The following is a 23,955-nucleotide window of genomic DNA, read 5'->3' on the forward strand; positions in this document are numbered from 1 at the left end:
AAAGAACATCAGAGGAGGCTTCCTGGAGGCCGGGCTCTGGGGCTTCCAGCCGTGTGCCCTGGGGCAAGTTACTGCTGAGCTCTGTGTCCTCATCGGTTAAGAGATAACCTAGTACCCACCTCAAAGGAGTGTCCTGAAGACTAGATGAGACACTGAGGCCTCAGAGCCCCGCACAGCACTCAGCACCAAGGAGATTCCAGAAAGTGGTAGCGAACGTGGTGAGGACTGTAAATGAGAAACGAGAACACTGCGGTCTCAGAGAACTTCAAGACTCCTATGACATTGATGAACCACTTAATAAACATAAAAATGTATTTGGAGAGCTTCAAAAAAAAAAAAGACTCCTATGACATGGATGGAGAGAGCAGGTCTGCAGACCTGACCACCCGATGTCGAATGTCTCCTGTCAGCAGAAATGACCTTTCCTTCCCATGGTTTGGAGAGAGGGAGGCATGGGGGTCTCTCTGCAGTAGCCCCCTAATTTGAATATATCTTCAATAAGGGGATATTCAGAGATGGCCTTTTTGCTGCTTAGCAGAAGTGACTTGGAAGTCTCTTGATCCGCCCTCCCTCAACACACACGGAAAACAAAACAAAACAAACAAACAAAATACAAAATAAAACAAAAACAACATTTAAGACTAGAGGGTTACTAATTCACAGCGCTTGCACTATCTTAGGGTCCCCTCAAGGAGAGTCTGCAGGGTAGGACAAGCCACAGCCTGAAAAGGGGACTATATTGGTTTCTACCTTGGAGCAAGATTCCAAAGAGACTTCTGGGTCCACCACAGAAAACCCAGAGAAAAGAGCAGAGGCAATGACCCTGAGAACATTCTGAGGTTCCAGAGAACCTTCTAGATACATTCCCTCTCGGCCTGTTTTATCTCCAGGTGATCAGTAGATCCTTCAGCTGCAAGTCGGAGAGACTGTGCCTGGATTCTGGGGGAGAGGCACACAGGGCAGGGTGAGACCCCAGTCCTGGAAAGCTCCCCATGGGCACCTTGACGGGAACCCAGGGGATGAAACACTGAGAGGCACTGCTGTTTCCATGGCAACCTGACATAAGCTGATATGAACTTTTAAAGCCAATTCTTTGGTAAACTCTTCGGGCTAGAAAAAGGTCTGTGTGAAAGATTGTTATTATCCATAGAAGAATATCAGCTTTGAGGTTTTGTTTTTTTAAGTGCTTACTAGGTCAGAGTGGTTTTGCCTTTGGCGAAAGCCTGTAATGCATTCAGAACAGAGTAGAAAAATGTGAATTTTCTCACACATTCTAGTTCCAGTTTCTCTTAACAGAGACTGTGTGGCCTATGGGATAACCATCTTTTATTCATTTCTCTATCCATCCAGCAGTATTTATTGAGTTTCAGCTTTACCCTGGGCTCATTTCTAATTCATAAAATAAGAGGGCTTAGTCTGGTTTAGTATTTTGACCTAGGCTCCTAGAATCTTCGGTAGCTTTTAGCAGCCTGTTTTCTAGAGTGGGATGGGTGATTGGGCAGGTCCTGAGACCCCACTTGGCTTCCACCTAGAGCAGCCCTGTTTTTAGCTGTTGCATATATTGGATTTCCGCTTGAGGTTTCTTTTGAACAAAGGCTCCCTGAAAAATCGCTGCCCCCAGAAGGTCTCTCTGGATCTTCCAATGGCCACGCTGCCGCTTCAAGCCAAATTGTTTTTCAATCAATGCCCCTGCGTGTGGGATATGGAAATAAAATGGTGAATAAAACCAGGGTCACTACCCCTCAGGGGCCCGCTGTCACTGTGAGGTAAACCGGAGATCTTAAGTGTGAATGGGTTGTTACGATAATAAGAATTTTTATTATTATAGTGCAGTCGGGCAGTCAAGAATACACCCACAGGGATACGCAGCCTATAATTCAGCCTCCAATTAGGGACCAGGTAGGAGCACCACTCTCCCAGGTGCTCCACACAGGGACTCAGAGAATTGCAGGGCTTTTCCTGGGAACGCAGCTCTGCTCACTGCCGCCTCCCCTGGGGCTGCTGCGCCGCCCGCTTCCCCCCTGCTTAACCGCTCCGCTGCAGGGGACTAAGGCCGGCGGCGGGGGGGAAGGGCGGGGAGACGCCTGGCCGTGATTGGCTGAGCCGGAGGTTGTTGCTAGGCTACCAGTCCGCGGGAGACTGGGGGCCTCGCGGTCTCATCCTCCACCGCAGATCCATCCCGCGCCGCAGACCCCATCCGGGCACCGTGTGAAGGAGATTCCCCAGCAGTTTAAGTTGTCAGCTGCCACGTGCCCATCTTCCTAGGATTTTTCACTTCGCAAGAGGCCCTGTGGAGGAGGGGAAGAGAAGCGTGTTCTGTTCTCGGGTCACCTCGAGTGAGCTGCTTCTCTCTCTGGGCCTCAGTGTCCTCCTCCGATTCCTGAGGGTCATTCATTTATTCACTATCCATGCAGGCAATCATGTTTATTGAGTGCCTACCCTGTTCCGGGCACCATATCAGGCGCTAGGGACAGAGGGATAAACAAGATAGAGACCATCCTTGCTCTCACAAAGCAGGGGCTGTGGGTGGGGGTGGGGAGGCATGAGACATTTAAGCAAATAAATAAGATAAACATACATCTAATTCCTTTCCTTCCTCTTCAATGATATTTCTAAGCCCTGCCCGTTTTCCCTACAAAATCTGTAGAGCCCGCCAAGTCGACAAGAGAGGGGGAGAGTGCTGATAGCAACAGTACTGCATTACAGCTGACCTGGCACCATACTGCACTCCAACAAAGAGGCACACCCTGCCATCTCCACAGTGCTTTTACTTTGCTCTTTTGCATCCAAAAGTCAGCCTGAGCACACCTCGATAAAGATGCGGGGCAGGGATCATTGTCCCCTGTTCAAATGAGAAAGCTGAAAGCCAGAAACAAGAAGACTTCTCCATGGTCACAAGGAGAATTCCTGGCATAACTGATAGTGAGCACTTACTATGTGCAGTGCATTTAAAACACCATCTGCTTCATAACAACCCAGTAAGGTATTATTATTCCCATTTTATAGATTGTAAAACTGAGGCTGGAAGAAATCACTTGACTTGCCAGTGATGGTTCAGATAGTATGTGGCAAAGCTGGGGTTTTAGCCACACCTCCCTGGCCCCAAAGCCTGAGCTCTTTCCAAGAAATGGATCTGGTCCTAGAAAAGGGTAAAAAGACTCTCTGAGGGGCTAAGACCTGGAGTAGCTTCCACATGCCCTTTGAAACCTCCTAGTCCCAGGATCTTATTTCTTTATTTTTCTATTGAAATTCTTGGCACAACAGACACATAAAATTTGGTCAGTTGGTCACGGTTATCAATACTGTTGACTCATCCATCTAACTGGGATGACCTTGCCTTCAGGCTTTTACTAGGTAATTAAATCAAGTAGCTCTTCCCTGGAAGTATCTCCATCACTTGCTTTTCCTCCCTGACAGGTTTTTATGTTTCTTTGTTGACACACTGAATAAGCATTGAGCACCCATCAAGTGGGGAGGTTTGGTGGGCAAAGGTGAGTATGGCCCGCCCTGTCCTTGAGTTTCCAGCTTCTAGCAAAGGTTTCTGAAGGGCCTTCCGCAGGCGGAGCACCATGATAGGCCTTAGAGAGCTGAGGACCATAAGGATCTTCCCCCAAAGAATCTTCTTTTTGGCTTGGGAGACAGACTGCACTTAGATAATAAAAGGTGTGAAAGGAGGTGGGAGGAAGCAGAAACGAATGTGGCAAATGTGGGTTGGGGGTGAGAGAGCCAACCTCGAGTTTCCTGCGGTGCTGCTTTTACCTCCCATCTTGCTGTGGTCAGTGTGGGATACTGTGTCTCGGAGCCCAGAGCAGCCTGAAGCTTGGAAGGAGGCCGTTGAATGGGAGAAGGTGCTGGAAAGCACAGAGATAAAGAAGCAAGCTAAATTTATCCTTCTTCCCAGCACCCAGCAATTGCTATGCTTAACACTTGACTCTCTACCAACAGAGACTTGTTTAACCAGAAGATTAGTTGCTTCTCCCTCGGCTGTGAAAAGAGAGAGAAGAGAGAGAGAGAGATACAAAGAGAGACCGAAAAAGGGATGGTCAGAGACTTTGACAACAGAGACACACACAGATTCCTGAAAAGGAGGAAGGAGAGGCAGAGATAAAGGCATCCTTTGCTATACTGTCCCAACGCGCAGCAATAAAGAATGCTAAACTGGGCACCTGAGTGGAAATCAATCTCCTGCCCCCTCGCTCCCCAGCTACATGATTCTGGCTAAAGCACTGCTAAGTTCTAGACAGCACCATTTTCAGATGTAAGCATATTGGAGAGGTCTATACTATTTCTATTATCTGGCCACTGCTTTGTCCCTGTCACCCCTCACCACTCGTGAAGAGCTGAGAATAAACTGTAAATGGATAATACACAAATGCTATGATTCAAATAAGCATTACAAGATGAAATATGCATGCCTTTGACCTAGCATCCCCACCTCTAAGAATTTATCTAAAGGAAAATAATTAAGGACAAGACACAGGCGTGCACATCACACGCAAAATTAGCACAAGATTCTTCACTGAAACCTTGTTTAGAAAAAGCAAAGAAGCAAAATGAATAACCGACCTCCTACTGGGGACCTTCTCAGTAAATAATGGTACAACCTTACAATAGCTTTCCATGCTGCTGTAAATTGGGTTATGAATAGGTACTTACTGATGTGGAAAAACATGATTTATAAGTTAAAAAAATCCAATCAATTACAAAAAGTATATATGGTATGACTCCATGTAAGTATTCTTATAAGTAGAACACATATGAAATATGTCATCAAGGAAGACATAAACTAGATGTTAATCTCTGGTTGGAGGGATCCCAAACCCCTTTGATTATTTTTCTTTTTGCTGGTTTGCATGTTTCAAAATGATTTTTTCCCACAAGGAACGTCTGATTTTTGTGCACTGCGAACAAATCTTCCAGCAGTCCCAGTAAAAGTCTCCTGCCGGGAGTCCTGAACCAGGTGCCCCTGGCTCAGAGGCATTGTGGGAAAGGCCACCAACCTATGCAAGGCCGCTCAAGTTGCTCATTAAAACAGGATGTCCCCACCCCAGTTTGCCTCCCCATCCTGACTGGTCTTGTGGGCGAGAACTCTGTGACCCTGTGACCTAGCCCTTTGGCGTTCAGATGAGCAGTTGCTTCATAACTATTGGTAAGGTAGTCATCATCCTCCCTCAAGGGGAAACGCTGCTGGTACAAGCTGCCACATGGCAAAGCTAACCTTACCAAAACTGCAGGGCCTTCCCACCTCCCAGGAGCACCCTCCCTGTCAGGGGATGACAGCTGAGATGCTCTGGTGCTCAGGTCAGTCCCTACTACACATATGCAGCTGTGATTCTGAATGTTGAAAGCGGGGGGGGGGGGGGGGGGGGGGGGGGGGGGGGGGGGGGGGGGGGGGGGGGGGGGGGGGGGGGGGAAGGGAAGGCTGGCGCCATGGCAACCCAAGCTCCCTCAGCCTCTGGGATCACCCCAACACCCAGGGAAAGAAGGTGGGGTTTAGAGTGGGAACAAACACTGCCTAGCTCTCTGACCTCAGAGAAGGCACTTAGCTTCTCTCTGCCTCAGTTTTTACATCTGTAAAATGATGCTAAATCTCTTTATTCTATCCACCTCCAGGATTAACAGGGAATAATCTGAACTGTAAAACATGAAGGAGTAGAGAGTCCTGAGCTTTGGTTTGTCTCTAAATTGCTGTGTGTAACTTTGGGCAAATCACTTAACCTCTCTCAGCTGCTCTATTTGTAAATAGGAAAATAATACCCACTGTGATAACACCCCAGATCATTGCCAGGCACCCATCAGAATCTCAGAATCTCCACGTTGGAAGGAATCTTAGAACTCATGCAGGAATCTCTTTGATAAGTTCTCTGACTGAGGTACTTGCCCCACTTCTGCTTGATTACCTCCAGTGGCAGAGAGCTCATAACCACCCAGCTTTCCAAATGCTACGTGACACTACTTGTAAGAAGGTTTTTCTGCATAGGATGTTTTCCAGTTAAACGTTTGTTTTAAAAAGTCAGCAATCCTTTTCACAGCGATTTCTGCTTCTGATTTTTCCAGAGGGCTTGCACGGGGTAGAAATGAACAACAATTGGCTAGTAGCAGGTACAGGCCCAGCTCTAGAGGCTTGTGGCTTAGTGTAGTGGAAGCAGTATGGGTTCTGGGGTCACACACTCCAGGTTAAAATCCCACTTTGATCACTCACCAGGGAGTTGACCTTGGACCAGTTATATTATGTCTCCGAGCCTCAGTCTCCTGATCAGTAAAATGAAGATGGAAATACCTACCTCATACTGTTGCTGTGAGAATCTGGCGAGATAGCAGTTTCTTTTTGAAATTACAACCCTAACTTCCCCAGGGGAATTCTGGGGACAGGTTATACCTTTCTCTGCAATTCCCTGAAAAACATGTCTGCCCTCCAAGCCCCATCTAGCACGTGTAGGCCTGTGTTCCTCTTGGAAAGAAGAAGATTCCCTTTCCCATCCCGGAAGTGCCTACAGCCTGGCCTGGCATAGCTTGTGCTCCATACAGCAGGGCTTTCTCTCTCTCAGGCTGGTATCAGGGGCTATAAAGGGAAGATGATGCAATTGTTTCAAGACAAAGTTTGCCCCTCCCTGTAATTCACCTGCCTCAAGGCCAACACCCCTTTGTTGCCCACAGGTTTAAGGGGCAAAAGCGAGTGTCAGGGAATGTCACTTGGAGAAGGCTTTGCAATGTATCAGTGTTTCAAGAGGAATCTCACACAGGGCAAAAAGCCCCTAAGAGCCCAGAAGAATGTAGTCTGGTGGTAGATTTCCAGATGTGGTGACAGGAAGCTGGAGAAAATAGTGCGGGGTGGCAAAGTGGTCCCTTGCCCTTGATATGAAAGGGGTCCGGATGCTGGGGTCTGGTTCTGCCATTGACTAGCCTGGCGACTCTCTGGAGCCAGTGACTTAATTCTTCCATGCCTTGTGTGCAGAAAGACAAGCCGCCTCTGGAGACCAGCCCTGCTTCCGGACCTTTGGGTTTCCCCCCAGTCGGAGACACGATGAGGTGGCCTAATTGCCAGTGACCTTTCTTGTCCACAAGCTGCTGACCGCCGGCCCCTCTCCACTTTCTCCACAGATGAGTACCTTAGAGTCCTCAATGTAGGTGTGGCCGAGGTGAAGAAATCCTTCCTGGGACCCTTGTCTCCGTCCTGCAAGATGGTGCAGATGATGAGGCAGTTTCTGTACAACGTGCTGCCCGAGGACTCCTACAAGGCCGCCACAGGGAAGCTGCACGTGTCCCTCACTCGGTTCACCGACGGAGAGAGTGTGGTCGTTTCAGAGTACACATCCAAGGAAGAGCTCATTGAGGCAAGGGGCAGGGCTCGGGGTGTGGGGGCTGGCCCAGGGAGTGGGATCCCAGGGTGGGGAGACAGTCCCCCATTCGCCCCCCGTCTTCCAACGGCCCTTTGATAAAAGGACTGAATTATCACCAAATGGACTATCACTGAGGAAAGGGCACTCTGCACACTGTCCTATGCTCATCAATATAAATTTTAGTTATGAGTTATCATCATGGAAAGCGCTGTGGATATGCCCAATTTTGGAGACAAAAGGATTAAATGGCATGACCCTCCAACCCATATCTCCACCCCCCTCCCCTCTCCTGAATACAAGGCCCTTGCCACCCATCCTCACAGCCCCACACTGGCGTGGCCATGGTCCTTGGGGTAGGGGAGCGAACAGTCAGTGGGCATGGACACCTTCTCCACCTACCTCGTGTCCCCCTGGGTTTATTAGCACTCAGCTCTTCAAGCTGTTTCTCTCCCAGCTCTCTTCTATCGGCTCCACTCTTCCTCATGCCAACCACACAAAACAAGCCTCTGTGCCTTTGCACCTGCGGCGCCCTCTGCCTAGGATGCCCTTTCCCTCCTTCCCAGCTCACTTCACCTGCTTGACAAGACTCTAGCCACTCTGCCTGGGAACTTTCCTTCACCGTCAGCCTGCCCCACACTCCCCTGGGCTGGATACTCCTCCTTTGGGGTCACAATGCCCTTGCTCATCTCCATCACAGCACCTGTCACACCATGTGCTGTCATTGGTAAAGGACATGCTTGCTCTCCCTCATTGAGCATTCCCAAGCATGGGCATCTCACGCTCCTTCACTTCCAGAACCTGGCCCTGGCCGCACATACATGAACGATTCTTGAGTTCCACTGGATTCATGGAGATACGGTGCTAGAAGGGACCCTGGGGGTCACTGAGGCGGTCCCCTCTCTTTAAAGCTGGGGTATCAGGCCCAGACTACCTAGTAGGCTAACAAAGACCCAGCTAGTTAGGACCAGGCCAGAAATTGAACTGGGTGCTCTGTTCCTGGGGCAGGAAGGGCCAGGACGCTGGTGGCCCAGAGGCCTGCTGGTGAGCCCTTGCCACCCAGCCACCAGAGCATCTCAGTCCCTTCTCTCCCCACAGGCACTCTACTGCAGCTGCTTTGTCCCCGTGTACTGCGGCCTCATTCCTCCAACTTACCGGGGCGTGGTGAGTGTTTGGCGTGGGAGGGGGTGAGCCAGACCCCAGGGTGCCTCGGGGCCCCTATGGCCCCCATCTCACGATTCAATGGAAAGACCAAGAGTTGAAAAGATTCTTGCGTTTTTCTACTTAGAATTCCCAGTGTAGATGGATTTCTGGGGCTTTAAGATGAACTTCCCCTCCATATAATCCTTCACTCTGGATTCACCTACCCATTTCTGAGCCTGGCTAGTCAAAACTCCTTAGGCTTGCTGGATTTCCCCATACCTGACAAAGAGTGTAGGATACAGACCCTGCAACATGGGTACCCAGAACCGTGAATGATGGGGACCGTTAAAGTCATCTAGGTTAGTGCATATGAATCACCCAGGAAGGTCGTGTAAAATAATATACAATCTGCTCCACCAGGCCTGGGGCCGGAGACCCTGCACCTCTAACCAGCTTCGGTGGATGCCAGGGCTGCTGGTTCAGACACCACACTCTGAAGAGGAGGATCTAACCCATGCCCCCTTCTCATTTTATATACAAAAAAAAAAGAGATCCAGGATTCAGCTAGTAGATGGAGTACATATTACATGTCAACTGGGTACTTCTCAGGCACCCCGAAGAGTTAGGGCCTCAGTATTTGTGATCCTTTGTCCATAGCTGAGGAAGCAGGAGGAAAGGGATGTGGGGTGGCTGGTGGCTAGGCCATGATCAGGGGTGTTCTGGAGAGTGCAGAGGAGACCTGACCTCAAAAGAGGGAGGCAGTTTGGACTCACAGCAGTCTAGAGAGACCTGCACAGACCACCATGTGTTCATCTTCTCAAAAGGCCATGGGAACAGGCTCCATTCCCAAGCATGCTCTCAACAGTTGAGTGGTGCAGGTGGGGTAGCTGGGGAGGGGGAGGTGTGATGGGGGAGCACTTGCTCTTGCCTTATCCAGAGTACAGATACAGAAGACCTTCTCCCCACATAGGCCTGGAAGGCCCATCTCAGCACCACTGAGATGACTGTGGGGAAACAGTGTAGGGACAGAGCACTGGGCTGGGAATTCAGGGACTACCATGGACACAACCACTCACCCACCTAGACCTGGGTCTCAAGGTTTGTCCCAAGGGACCCATTTCCTGGGTGTACTCCCTCGGTAGGGAAGAGGACCACTGACCCCAGATGAATATTTATCACTCTGCCTGCCCCCCCATAGCGCTACATCGATGGGGGCTTCACAGGCATGCAACCCTGCTCCTTCTGGACTGACTCCATCACCATCTCCACCTTCAGCGGGCAGCAGGACATCTGCCCCCGGGACTGCCCTGCCATCTTCAATGACTTCCGCATGTTCAACTGCTCCTTCCAGTTCTCCCTGGAGAACATCACCAGGATGACCCATGCCCTGTTCCCCCCAGACCTGCTGGTGAGAGGACAGACCTGGAAGGGAGGGGGACTGGGAGGTGGGGCTGGGGAGCCAATGGGGCCCACACAGCTCCATCTTTGTCTCCTTAAACTTCCTTCAAACCTGTATCCTGGCCTTGTATCTCACCAGTTATGTGACCTTGAATGAGACCCCTAAGTGCTCCCAACCCCTCAATTTTCTCCCCTGTAAAATGAGATGATGTCAGAACTACTGATAGAAATGTCACCTGAACTTTTCCCCTCTGACATGCAGTGTAGGCATCAGCCACTATGGCCCCTGGGCCAAATCCAGCCAATAGCTTGATTTTTGTTATTTTTAAATTTCCAAAACTACTCTAAAAAAAAATAACGTCTATTTTTTTTACTCTTCATTTATTTTTGAGAAAGAGAGCATGAGCAGGGTAGGGAGAGAGAAAGAGGGGGACAGAGGATCCAAAGTGGGCTCTGTGCTGACAGCAGATAGCCTGATATGGGACTTGAGCTCACGAACCATGAGATCATGACCTGAGTCAAGTCAGATGTTTAACCAACTGAGCCATCCAGGTGCCCCCCAAATTAAGGGTTTTTTTAATTGTTGTGTTTTTTTTTTTTATCACTTACAAAATGCATGTCTTTCTTCAGCACAGAAGTGTGATCCTGAAGGCAGGCATCAAGCTTTACTCATTTCTTTGACTACACTCATCATGTCTACAGAAGGCATTGCTTATAGAAGGTTCTCAGTAATTGTTGTTTGAATGGCAACTCCTTTAAGCCAGTTTGTGACTTACAGTCTAATTATTATTTACAAAAGTCATAGTCAAAACACTATTATGCTTAGTCAGGCTATGGATACACAAGAATTTGATTAATCTGATTGATTCTTTGTCCTCCAACTGTTGCATTAGGAATTCTAACATCTGCCTTACACTAATGTATCAGTAAAGATTATGTCTATTTATCCTCATAAAAGCAATCCACAGATAGGTAGCTCAAGAAAGATGGAACAAATGCATTATATTCATCAGAGCCTCTGGAACTTGAGTTTCTGCTCACAATCTGTACTTGACTTCCATTTTCAAGGTGCATTGGGTTTTATTCTGGCCCATGAGCTCAGAATAAGCTTTCCATTTTTAGAAGGTTGTAGAAAAAGAAAGAGAAGGAAAAGGAGAAAAGGAAGTAGAAGGAGGAGGAGGAGGAAGAGGAGAGGGAGAAGGAGAACAAGAAGAAGGATAAGAAAGAGAAGAAGAACAAGAAGAAAGAGGAGAAGGAGGTGAAGAAGAGGAGGAAGACGAACAAGAAGAGGAGGAGGAAGAGTAAAAGTAAGAAGAAGAACAAGAAGGAAAGTATAAGAACAACAAGAAGAAGATAAGGAGAAGAAGGAGAAGGAGATGAAGAAGAAGAGGAAGAAGAACAAGATGAAAAACAAGAAGAGGAAGAGGAGAGGAGGAGGAGAAGGGAAAGAGGAAGAGGAATAGGAGGAGGAGGAAGAGAGGAAGAAGAAGAAGAAGGAAAACAAGAATATGAAGAACAACAAGAAGAGACAGAGACTATCTGTGGATTCCAAGCTCAAAATATTTACTATCTGGCCCTTTATGAAAAGGCTTTGTGAGCAATATCTCCTGTAATCCTCCAGCATCCTCTGCAGTAGATATTATTATTATTATTATTCCCATTTTAGAGATAAAGAAACTGAGGTTGTGAGCCAAGAAGTGACAGCACTGGAATTTGAACCCAGTTTCCAAACTCTGTTCTTCATATGGCCCAAATGCACCTTCGTTGATTCTACTAGAAACATCTCACCCTCTCCTACCCAGGGGAAGCTGACGATCAGCTGTAAATGGTTTAACATACTAATGCCCTATCAGGAACTACTCCCCACTTCTTAGCAGACAGTGAGGGGTGGGATGCTGCTGGATGGGTACAATTTGAAATTTTAAATTTTTAAAATTTTTAAATTTATTTTTGAGAGACACAGAGACAGAGAGACATAGCATGAGTGGGGGACTGGCAGAGAGAGAGACACAGAATCCCAAGCAGGCTCCAGGCTCTGAGCTATCAGCACAGAGCCCAATGAAGGGTTCAAACTCACCAACTGTGAGATCATGACCTGAGCTCAAGTCTGGTGTTCAACGCACTGAACCACCCAGGCGCCCCTAAATGTACGGGTACATTTTGAAAAGCTCATCAAATAAAGCTCAAGAGCAATGAAAGTAGCTGCTTTGGGAGAAGGGACGTTGGCTCTCTCCATTGCTGCAGCATTAGCTTTTTCTCCTGCTGTCCCCTCCTTGCAGATCTTGCACAACTACTACTACCGAGGGTACGAAGATGCTGTTTCCTACTTGAGGCGGCTGAGTAAGTACCAGATGGTGCCCCAAGGAAGGGGTGGGTTGGGGGGTGGGGCAAAGATAGGAAGTAGAAGTGCTGAGTCCAGAAGCCTTTCCTCCATTTTGCAAACTGGAGCTTCCCTTTCCCAGGAGTTCTCGAAATGGGTGAGGGATCCAGCAGCCTACATTGTCCAGGGCAGGCCCCTGTGGCCAGAAATTGGGGTCTTCTTGGAAAAGTACTTTTTAGGGTAACTGCCAGTCAATGGATAGGCTTTTGTACAGACATATTTCTGGATTTAAGAGCATGTTTAGAAAACACAGCTCAAATCTTCCTGAAGGATTCCATTCTCATGTCATTTCAGTTTATTCTCCTTCCAAGACAATCATGTTGTTAATGCACAACTAGACGTGACTAGTTTATATTTGTGTAAGACTCGCAGTGACATATGGATCAACAAATGAGAGGGAAGAGCCTGTGCCCTGTGTTGGTTTAGCAAGTGTGGTCCCTACACTTGCACATCCTCCATGCATTCGTGTGTGGAAGATTCCTATGGCGTGTATTACACACGCTAACTCCATGAAGACCATGGCAAACATTGTTGATAAAAGGAAAGAAAAAAGGCTTTTTCCATACTTAGAATTGTGCCCATAGAACATATTTCCAATAAAAGGGATTCCTGGGTCAAAAGGCGTTTACCTTTTGATGTATTGGAAGTGTTTGCCCCCATGTTGTCATATGGTCTTTGCGACTGTCTTTTTTGGCAATTGTGTGATATTTCATCGCAGTCGTACAGCAAAGTTTGATCATTCCTTTGAGTTTCCAAATGTTCACCATTATAAGGAATACTGTGGTGAACTTCTTGTGTATGTAGTTAAAAAATATATATGTTTTATGAGTGATTAAGGGATCGAACGTGGTAGGATGTGTTCCGTAGGATGTGTTGACTTTTTTTCCTTCAAAGTTGCATCCTGCTTTCCCAAGCTCCCCTTGTCCTGAGTCTTTCCGTTCTCCTGGCTCCATTCTCCCCACAAGGGATAGGAGAAGCAAGAGAGAAGATGGAGGTAACGTGGGTTATGGATGCAAGAAGGCCTGGGCCAGGATTCTCACCACCCCCTCCCTCCCTCTGCCTCACCAGCTGTGTGAACTCAGGAAAATCACTTGCCCTCTCTGTCCTGGTTCCTAATCTGTAAAGAGGGTTAAATTTTGGTTCCTGACAGTACTAACTGTGTGACCTTGAGTAGGTAATTCATCTCCCAGCGCCTCGGTTTCCTCATCTGTCTCAGGAGGCTGATCTTGGAACTTACCTTGGGATTTTATTCCTAGACATTGTCAATCCAGCCCACTGACCCTCTGACCTTGGAGACAGGCACCTCTTCTCAGCTCTCTGCAGGAAAGACTCTCCCTAACCCTGACTGTTCTTTGACAACTCCCCCCACCCCACATTGACACCGGTGACAGATGTGATAACTGAGCCCCAAGTGTCCAAAAGGAGGACCACCCAAGGGGTAGAAATGGGGTCTCACCTACAGAGCCTCAGGAATAGGAGGCGCTGGTGAGGGCCTGGGGTCCATCCCAGAGCCAGCTGGGGAGCCCCTTCACTCTTTCCTCCATGATGGGGTGTACTGGGGACTTGGGGTTGTAGGATCCCTTGATCTGAGGTTGGGATTTTAGAGCAGATACCAGTTCCCTGGGTCAGGAGACCCCTCTACACTTCAGGTTGCAGCCTGGCTGCCTGTCTCTCCCCTAGAATCTCTTTCTCTTCTTCTCAGGGCAAGCCCTGGGGAGAGTTACAAAGTGCCTTGCTAAGCATCTCTGGTCTCCTCCATTTTCAGTAGCCCCTCTGCCAGCCCCTGGGAGGGACCCGTCTCTCCCTCCCCCACCCTTCTCCTGTTAGCTACTGTGGACATCATGGTGTAAATGGCAGTCGAAAAGCCAAAGACAAGACTCTAATAGTAGCATTTCAGGCATCCACTAAAGAATTAGGACAGTGTGTAGAGGATGGAGGTTTTCCCAGAGGTCCTGGAATCACTCCAAGCAGGAACAGACACACTCATAAGGAAGAAAATGTCTCGTGCCGACTACCAGCTATTTTTGATTCCTCTTCCAATTTGCCAGTGTTTGCATGGCTTTGTCAGTGTGGCCTTCAGCTCCACCCCTAAATCCTCTTGGGTTTGGTGGGACTGGATTTTCCTCTCGGCACCAGATGCGAGCGGGAGGTATGACACATCCTGAGAAATGGTGGCTGGTGCCCAGAGCCACACTCTTAATTCCCACCTGCCATCTGGGAACAGAAAAATGGGAGTCTGCTCCAGCCTTCTGCCCTACTGGTTTCTGGAGGAGGGTCAGCTCCAGCAGCAAGCCACACCTGCAGTGTCACCCTCAACGCCTACACCTGCTTTCTGGCACCCTCCTCTTCCACCCTTCTAAGGACTCACATCCTCCTAATTATTCCTGCTGCTGGGCAAGCTCCCCTCTCCACCCTTGGCTTCCCCTGGCAGCAGCCTTCTGCCAAAGGGAAGGGCACTGCCTGCTGGTGTGCTTGAAAATCCACATTCCCCACACAGACATGTGCATGTGGGCGTTGAGTGAGGCTGGAGCTCAGAGGATGCCATGTCTAAAATATCCATCTGGCATCCAGGCGCACCTGGCCAGGCTGACCGACTCCTTTCCTCCCTCCCTCCCTTCCTTCCTTCCATCTTGGCCTTCTTCCTTCTCTTGCACCCTTCCTCCTCTCACAATTTAACTTTCTCTCTCTCTCTCTCTCTTACTCACACAAACACACACACACTTGTGAAACCAGCACCACAAGAGAGTGGACCATCATCCATCATGCCCAAAGTTTCCTCACGCTCCTTTGTGACCCCCTCCCTCATCCCCCCACTTTCTGCCATTATAGACATTTCCAGTATGGACTTATAGTGTGGGCTCTTTTTGGTCTACATTCATTCACTCAGTATAATTATTCTGAGACTCATCATGTTATTGCATGTATAAATGGTTCATTCCTTTTTACATTCCATTCCATTTATGAAGATACCACAGTTCGTTTATCTAGTCCCCCATTCATGGATATATAGGTCGTGTCCAGTTTGGGGATCTCATGAGTAAAGCTGCTGCCAAGTATGCATGGAATCTTTCTACAAACCTTTGCTTTCATTTCTCTTGGGTTAAATACCTATGAGTGGAATGTCAAGGTGACGTATATATATATATATATATATATATATATATATATAAAATCAGGATAAACACACATCATAACATAGAATTTACTATCCTAACCACTTGTAAGTGTACAGTTAAGTAGTGTTAAGTATATTCACATTGTGCCACCAATCTCCAGAACCTTTTCATCTTGCAAAACTGAAACTCTATACCCATTGATCAACAGCTCCTCATTTCTCCTTCTCCAAAGCCCTGGCAACTGCCATCCCATTTTCTACTTCTAGAAGATCGACTACTTTAGATACCTCATATCAATGGAATCATACAGTATTTGTCTTTCTGTGACTGGTGTATTTCACTATCATAATGTCCTCAAGGTTTATCCATTTTGTAGCATCTGTGACACATACTCGTGTACATACCACGTTTTGTCTATCAATGAACAATTTTGATTGCTTCTTCCTCTTGGCTATTGTGAATAATGATGCAATGAACGTGAGTGTGCAAATAATCTTTAAGATCCTATTTTCAATTCTTTGGGATATATACTAAGGACATATACCTAGAATGTATGTTTACTTAAGAGACTGCCAGACTATTTTTCTGAAGTGGCTGTACCATTTTGCATCCCCACAGCCGTGCATGAGAGTCCTAGTTTCTCCAAATTATCACCAACACTTGAAATGGTCAATCTTTTTAATTCTAGCCATTTTAATGGTTGTGTGGTGGTATCTTATTGTGATGTTAATTTGTATTTCCTTAATGACTAATGATGTTCAGCATTTTTTAATGTGCTTATTTGCCATCTCATCTTCTTTATTTAAATGTTCAATTCTGGTGGTCATTTCCCACTATTTAAGAATAGTTCTAGATTTACAGAAAAAATATGAAAATGGTATGGAGAGCTTCCATACACTCCCCATTCCCTATTATAACGTCTCACATGTAGGGGCACCTGGATGGCTCAGTCCGACTTTTGCTCAGATCATGATCTCATGGTTCTTGGGTTCGAGCCCCGAATCGGGTTCTGTGCTGACAGCACAGAGCCTGGAGCCTGTTTTGGATTCTGTGCCTCCCTCTCTCTCTGCTCCTTCCTTGCTCGCACTCTGTCTCTCTCTGTCTCAAAAATGAATAAACAGGGCCGCCTGGGTGGCTCAGTTGGTTAAGCGTCCGGCTTCAGCTTAGGTCATGATCTCACGATTGTGGGTTCAAGCCCCATGTCAGGCTCTGTGCTGACAGCTAGCTCAGAGCCTGGAGCCTGCTTCAGATTCTGTATCTCCCTCTCTCTCTGACCCTCCCCTGCTTGCGCTGTCTCTGTCTCTCAAAAATAAATAAAAAACATTAAAAAATTTTTTTAAATGAATAAACATTAAAAAAAAAGTCTCACATCTGTTAGATGTTATAGTATGGTACACATAAAATTTAGTACATAGTGTACCAAGTGTAGTGTTTACAATTAATTAACTAATGTTGATAAGTTGTTATTAACTGAAGCCATATATTCAGATTTCCTTACTTTTTAACCTAATGTCTTTCTTCTGATCCAGGACTCCCTTCAGGAGACCACATCACATTCTGCCATGGTATCTCTTTATGTTCTTCTTCTCCATAATACTTTCTCAGACTCTCCTTATGTTTGTTTTTAATGTTTATTTTTGAGAGAGCGCAGAGGATCTGACGTGGGCTCTGTGTTGACAGCAGCAAGCCCCATGTAGGATTTGAACACACAAAGCAAACTGTGAGATGATGACCTGAGCCTAAGTCGGACCCAACTCTCCTTGTTTTTAATGACCTTGGCAGATTTGAGTACTGGCCAGATATTTTGCAGAATGTTCCTTAGTTGAGGTTTGTCTGATGTTTTTCTCATGATTAGCTTGTGGTTCTGGGTTCCAGGGAGGAAGACCCACAAGGGCAAAATGCCGTGGGGTCATCACATTATATCAAGGGTACATGCTGTCCCCATGGCATGTCACCCATGATGTTGACCTTGCACCCGTCTGCAATGCTGTTTATTGGGTTTCTCCGCTGTGAAGTTGCTCTTTCTCCCCCTTTCTATACTGTGTCCTTTGGAAAGAAGTTACTGTGCACAGCCCACACTTAGGGGTGAGAGTTAGGCGTTACTTTCTTGAGGGCAGAGTAGCAGGGTATCTACATAAAGCTCTTTGCTTGGGAGATTTGTCTTTTCTCCCCCATTTGTATTCTTCTTCAATCACTTGTTTGTTTCAGTATGGACTCATGGATACTTATTTTATACTTTGGGTTATTATTCAATCTTTATTTATTTTGATAGTCAAATTGTTCCTGCTTTGACCATTGGAAACGCCTTCAGCGGGCTCTTTTGCCTATCTAAAAATTGAATTGTTTAATTTAAAAGATTTCATATTTTTTATTAAAGGAGAATGTATGGTCATTTATTTCAATTGATACAAAAATTTTAAATATACACAACAGTGTATATATTTATAGTAAATAAATATGGAAAATACAAAACTGTATAGAAATTATAAAACTCAAACTCAGGATAGGGTACGTAGGAAAGATAATGGGAACATAGAAGGCTTCCTCTATACCTGTAATAGTATATAATTTTTGCTTTTTCATTGGAAAATAATTTAATAATTATTTAAATGTTTAAGAAATAAGGGGCGCCTGGGTGGCTCAGTTGGTTGACTCTTGATTTTGGCTTGGGTCATGGTCCCAGGGAAATGTCTTTTATCAGAAATATGATTTTCAAATATTTTCTCTCAGTCTGGATTTCTCTTTCCAATTCCTTAACAGTCTTGTGAAAAGGAGTTTTTAATTTTGATGGTACCCTTATTATTATTTTGCTTTCTTTATGAATCATGCTTTTGGTGTCTTATCTAAGAAATCTTTGCCTTACTCATGATCACTTATGTTTCCTTCTAGAAGTTTTGTAGGTTTTTGACTTCTCATTTGTATCTATATTCCATTTTGAGTTCACTTTTGGATATGGTTCCAGGTATAAAGCAAAGTTCTTTTTTATTGTTTTTGGCATGTGAATATCAAATACTGTTCATTGAAAAGACTATGCTTTCTCTATGGAAGTGACTTTGTACCTTTGAGTAACATCAGTTGTCTAGGTATGTTGTGAGTCCATTTCTAGACCTTCTATTTTGTGCCATTGATTGATTTCTCTGTCTTTATGTGAATATCATACTGTCTTGATCACTGCAGCTTTATAATAAATCTTGACGTCAGGTAGTCTTAGTTCTCCAACTTTTATTTTTTTCAAACTTATTTGGGATATTCTAGGTCCTAGTTCTCCAATGTTGTTTTGTTTGTTTGTTTCAAAGGTGTTTGGGATATTCCAGGTCCTTTCTAATCCCATATGAATTTTAGAACCAGCTTGTGAGTCTCTACACAAAATACAGTAGTGCAGTATTTGTCTTGTCAACCTATTCTCTCCTCCTCTGCCATCACCACCTCAAGAGTACCTCACTCCCTGATCCCCCATGGAGGGATTTGTCTCCAAACAACTTCACAGAAGAAAACAAACCCAAATATACAGACTCGCCCTTCTCTGCCTCCCTCCTTCCTAGAGAATGTCAAAGGAAGCAACTCTCTACTTGCCTAAAGCCCACACACTACCTGTGCTCAGACCCCTTTCCCATTTCAGGACTCTTGAATTATCCATTATTCTATTTCTCTTTTATATATCGAACCCCTTCCTCTCAACTGGATTCTTACCAACAACTTGCAGGTCTATCCCATTCTTGCCTAATTTAGAAACTTTGCCTGGGTTCTGCTCTCCCCCTCTCCTTGCTCATTCCTCACTCCCTCCTGTTCCCACTGTGCTTTTCCTCCCTGGCAACCCCTCCACAGCCACCAGCACAGCTGCAGTTACCACCCTTAGACGGGGCTCCCAGACGTACACCTCTAACCCTCATCCCTTCTCTGAGATCCAAACCCATGTATCCAGCTACCCAGTTGTCGTCTCTCCTTGGACATCTCTAAGGCCCCCTAAAATCCACATGTCCCTGAACAACCTCATAGCCTGTGCCCTCCTCACTGCTCCCCCAACCCGTCCCCTCCATTGTCACCTCTCAGCAACCAGCGTCCATCTGGTTGTGCAAACCGGCTACCTCCTCTCTTCCCTCAATTGATCCATTGCCAATTCTTATTTATTTTACCTCCAAAACAGAATCTTCCATTTCTTTCTATCTCCTTCCAGGTGCAAGCCCTAAGCACCTCTCCAGAGCAGCCTTACAGGTTTCCCTGGGTCCCCAAGCCCCTCTCAGTGAGTCTCCATGCAGCAGCCACAGGGATCTTGTCAAAGCCAGAGGCAGTGTGACATCCCACCCCACCCTCGCCTATAAGTCTTTCATGGCCTCCGTGGAAACCAAGGACCCTCAATGTTGCCTACCAGCAAGGTCTGGCCCCTGTGGCCTCCTCAGCCCTATCTCTCCCCCCAGTGTTCCCACCCCTGCTCTAACTACACTGATCTTTCGGGCACTCCTCATGCTCTGTCGAACCTGTCCATTTGTGTGTACTGTTCCCCCTGTCTGAAATGCTCTTCCCCATTCCATCCTGACTACCACCTGACCCTCACTTGCCCTTCAGATCTCAGCTCTAACATCACTCCCCCAGGGAAGCCCTTCTGATTAACCTCCCTGCTGCCCTCTCTCCTAACATCATGTTTCACTCTTGCCTAGAAGTTGCCTTGGTCACAACCTGAGATTATCTGGGTAGTCAATGCCCACCCCCATGCTAGACTATATGCTCTAAGAGGTCAGGAATTATCACACTGTTTTTGTCCCCTTCACTCCTCAGTGCCTGGTATAAGGCCTATACATGTGCAGATGCTCTGTGAGTATCCATTGAATAAGTGAATCAATCCACAATCAAATAATATAATTTGAGTAAGTAAAGAAAGGTTATTGAAAAGCACTAATCTTGCTTATAGAAATAATTTGGGAAATCGCTTTTTGAAAACACTATGCTGATGCCAGAGGTTAGTAATGCCATCTGTGTGACCCCATCTGTTTTCCTAGATGCTGCTTACCTCAATTCTCCCTCCAAGAGAGTCATGTTCCCCCGAGTAGAAGTGTACTGCAACATAGAACTTGCCCTTGGCAATGAGTGCCCTGAAGGCAACCAATCAAGCCTCCAAACAAAGCAGGAGGAATCCACACAACTTCATGCACAGTGGGCTCCCAAAGAGGAAGGAAAGGACAGCCATGGTCCACTTGTGTCCTCACCTGTGGAGACACCTGAACCCACACATGAGCATCCTGTAGAATCACCTGTTTCACCAGCTGCCTCTTCATTTGAGCAGTCACCTGCAACTGCTCCGGCCTCATCACATTCTCCAGCTGACCTGCCGCCTGCCTCACTCCCAGATGTGCCCTTAGCACTCATCTCAACACCTGTCCAATCACGAGCATCTGGATCACCACCAAGATCCCCACCCTGCCAGTCATCTGTGTCACTCAGGCCATCCCTGGGGCCTTTGGCTGCAGTGGCATCTCAAACATTGCCCCAGTGTTCTCCTTCAGCATCACCTACGCAGCTGCCCGTGCAGGACCTGGACCCAGAACAGCCCCAAGGTACGGACCCTTCAGGCTTCTCACAGAAGCAGCCAGAAGTATGTCTCACGTGTGCAACCCCTTGGCAAATGTGCAACACGGCAGCTGATAACCACTGCTTTAGAGGGATGCACTGGTGACGTGAGCAGTTAGCTTTAGTGACTTTACCTGTTTTGAGGATAGGCCACCACAAGGGGAAGGTGTTCTTGACATTTGTTCAGGTCTTCAGGTCAGTGATTTTCAAAGACTGGTCAGAGACCATGTCAGCAAGCTCATTACCTGGGAACTTGTTAGAAATGCAAAATCTCAGGCCCCACCTGAGACCTACTAACTCAGGGAGTGGGTCCCAGATAGCTATATATTTTTTTACAAGCTTTCCAGGTGGTTCTTTTGAGAACCATGTTTGAGAAGCACTGTGCCAGAAAGTTTTATTGTGACAGCCACTAAGCTGGGGCAGTGCTACTCAAAGAGTGTTCTGTGGACCAATGCGCGTCCCCAAACTATTTGTTACTAATTTGCAATGCAATGAGCACAGAGTAGCATTTAGGATTATTTTTAGCAAAAATATTGTCAGGACATCCAAGAGCTTGATCATTTTCCTACTAATTCATTGTATTATATTTCACAAAAGAACTAGTCCATTATGGATTACAAAAAGAAAGATGTTTAAAAACTGGGTCTTCACAACTAGTATCTTCTAGAGACAGCTTGAAAAGTACCTCTCTTGAGTCTTCAAAGATGAACAGTTTTCAATTCCTTACTCTCAGGAAATCTCCCTTCCAGCAGAGGGGATGACAGAGATACGAGCCTCAATACAGAAAAAAAATTGGTAACTGCTCCATCACTAACAAAAATGGAGTGTGGGAGGTAATCAAGTAGTCATAGAGATTGAGATCACTTCTGGGGCACCTGGGTGGCTCAATCAGTTAAGCATCTGACTTTGGCTCAGGTCATGATCTCACGGCTCCTGAGTTCAAGCCCTGCATCAGGCTCTGTGCTGACAACTCAGAGTCAGCTCAGAGCCTGGGGCCTGCTTCCGAATCTGTGTCTCCCTCTCTCTCTGTCCCTTCCCACTCGTGCTCTATGTCTCGGTCTCTCTCTCTCTCAAAAGTCAATAAACATTAAAAAGAATTTTTTAAAAATCATTTTTGTCTGATGGATTAAGGAAGGCTTCTTGGAGGTGACAGGTGAGCTGAAAGACATGGTTTGGATGATCCTGATCTGTGAGACAGGATGGGGCCGAGCAGAATGAGAATTTCAGATTTTGTTCATTCTAGAGGCTCCGTTACAGAGAAGGAAAGTGCAAGGGAACATTCAGGATGAAGAGGATATCAGTTTGGCTACTGTGGATGGTCTGTGTGGGGGCAAAGGGAGAGGGGACCTGCACCAAGGCCAGATGGTGTCTTCGTGGTCCATCCACCAAACTCCCATAGTTATGAGTGCAAACATCATCACAGATTAACATGACGGGTTCCTTCTTGGAAGATCTGCCTCAAGTCAGGGGTACACATTCTCTGGAATAGATTAAAATCAGGGTGAGACAAAAATATCAGGACATTAAGAAAATTGGCCAAAGTGTTTCACATGCTCTCTAATGTGCTGTTAAATGAAATGCATTTGTTTTGTTATTCACACCTGTGCCTAAAGCCATCTTCAGGTAGCCTGGGCAATCCTAGGCCCTGAGTTGGCACTCCTTGCTTGCACTGAGGGTAGACAGAGGGGACAGACAGTCCAGTGGTTCTCAACTAGGGGCCATTTTATCCCCCGGAGACACTTGGCAATATCTTGAGACATTTTTGATTTTGACCAGTGGGTAACATCTGGTGTGTACAGACCAGGGAAGCTGCTGAACACATCACAGGGCAGAACGTCACAGTGGAGAGCTGTCTGGCCCTTACATTCAGCAGTGCTGTAAAGTTACAGTCTTGGGCCGAGCCTCGGTAATGACAGCCTATGCCATCCGTGGGAGCTGGGCAGAAGGGAGCCTCTCAGAGGTTGGTGTGATCTGTCATTTAGTGATGGCCATGTTGTTGTTGGGGGAAGAGGGGGTTGCAAAAAGTCACAGGAAAATCTATAAACAAAGGAGTGCCAATAGATTTTAGAGAGCCAGGGATATCCAATGAGACCCCAGATGAAAGAACTTCAAGTAGAGGAACTTAAATATTTTACATTTTTTTATTTACACACATTACAAAATTACATAGTCATTTTCATATATTATCTATCTCCATATTCACAGAAAATAAGAAAAGAGCTTACTTAAGAGCAATGGTCCTGAAACTATTAATATTTTCTATTCCATTAAAACAGAAAAACATATATACATATACATATAGCAGGTGATGGAAGGTTCAGGCCCCTGGGGGGGGGGGCGGTTTCCCTGAAAACTTGCCCTAACATGGCTGCTTTTTTGTGAGGGGATTGTTGATAACATTACACCGAAGGTCAGTATCCATCCTGCCACAAGATGCTACTACCCTGGGTCTCTGTCAAATCCAAGAGCATAGTTCTGGTCCTTAATATGATAATTTGAGATTAAGAGAGTTGTTTTCTGTTTCTGGACACTCTTGCTTATGTCCTATTGTTATTTCAAAAATGACTAAGTACTCCTCCCCATCCTGTCTCACTCATGTCGCCTCGATTTTTACTTTTGTAGCTCCCCTCGCCTCTTCAAATCCGAAAGGCGCCATGCCTGTGGTTAATGTGAAGGAAGCCACCAGCAAGCCTTATGCAATGTAAGTTTGTCCTTAACTAAGGACACATTCTTTCCTTTGGCCAAGGGAAGGGGGGCCCAGTTAAGTGATATTTTCCTTCTCTTTAGCTACCCTAGGAACACTGGGATCCTTTTCCGGTTTGTGTGATTATAGTCCACCCCTTTACACTTCTCTCTTCTTCAGCAGGGGCACCAAGTGGGAAATGAGCTCAATGTACCTTCTCCAAAAGCAACTGGAGAATGTGCAGCCCCTCACATCTTACTCTCTGGAACCATCTCAGTTCAGGAGAGCTAGCAGGCATGTTACATCCCAGCCCGAGGTAGCCCCTGCATGGTATGA

At 46.4% G+C, this 23,955-nt stretch overlaps 1 protein-coding gene and 1 long non-coding RNA gene across 4 annotated transcripts in view; one reads left to right on the plus strand and one right to left on the minus strand.

Annotated features, from left to right (window-relative positions):
• PNPLA1 (patatin like phospholipase domain containing 1) overlaps positions 1-23,955 on the plus strand; it is a 46,479-nt gene that overhangs the window by 16,742 nt on the left and 5,782 nt on the right. For all 3 annotated transcript variants that reach the window (XM_029945309.1, XM_029945310.1, XM_029945311.1), the window contains exons 2-7: positions 7,102-7,334; positions 8,436-8,501; positions 9,679-9,888; positions 12,158-12,218; positions 20,369-20,923; positions 23,559-23,637. In XM_029945309.1, the coding sequence (XP_029801169.1) occupies positions 7,102-7,334; positions 8,436-8,501; positions 9,679-9,888; positions 12,158-12,218; positions 20,369-20,923; positions 23,559-23,637 (1,204 nt within the window). The remainder of the gene's footprint in view (positions 1-7,101; positions 7,335-8,435; positions 8,502-9,678; positions 9,889-12,157; positions 12,219-20,368; positions 20,924-23,558; positions 23,638-23,955) is intronic.
• LOC115296827 lies at positions 1,834-7,290 on the minus strand. The gene is made up of 3 exons (XR_003911078.1): positions 7,110-7,290; positions 3,760-3,851; positions 1,834-2,288 (listed from the first exon to the last, which is right to left on the minus strand). It is a non-coding gene; the product is annotated as an uncharacterized LOC115296827 (long non-coding RNA).

Source organism: Suricata suricatta, chromosome 7 (assembly GCF_006229205.1).
Source record: "Suricata suricatta isolate VVHF042 chromosome 7, meerkat_22Aug2017_6uvM2_HiC, whole genome shotgun sequence".
NCBI classification, from domain to species: Eukaryota; Metazoa; Chordata; class Mammalia; order Carnivora; family Herpestidae; genus Suricata; species Suricata suricatta.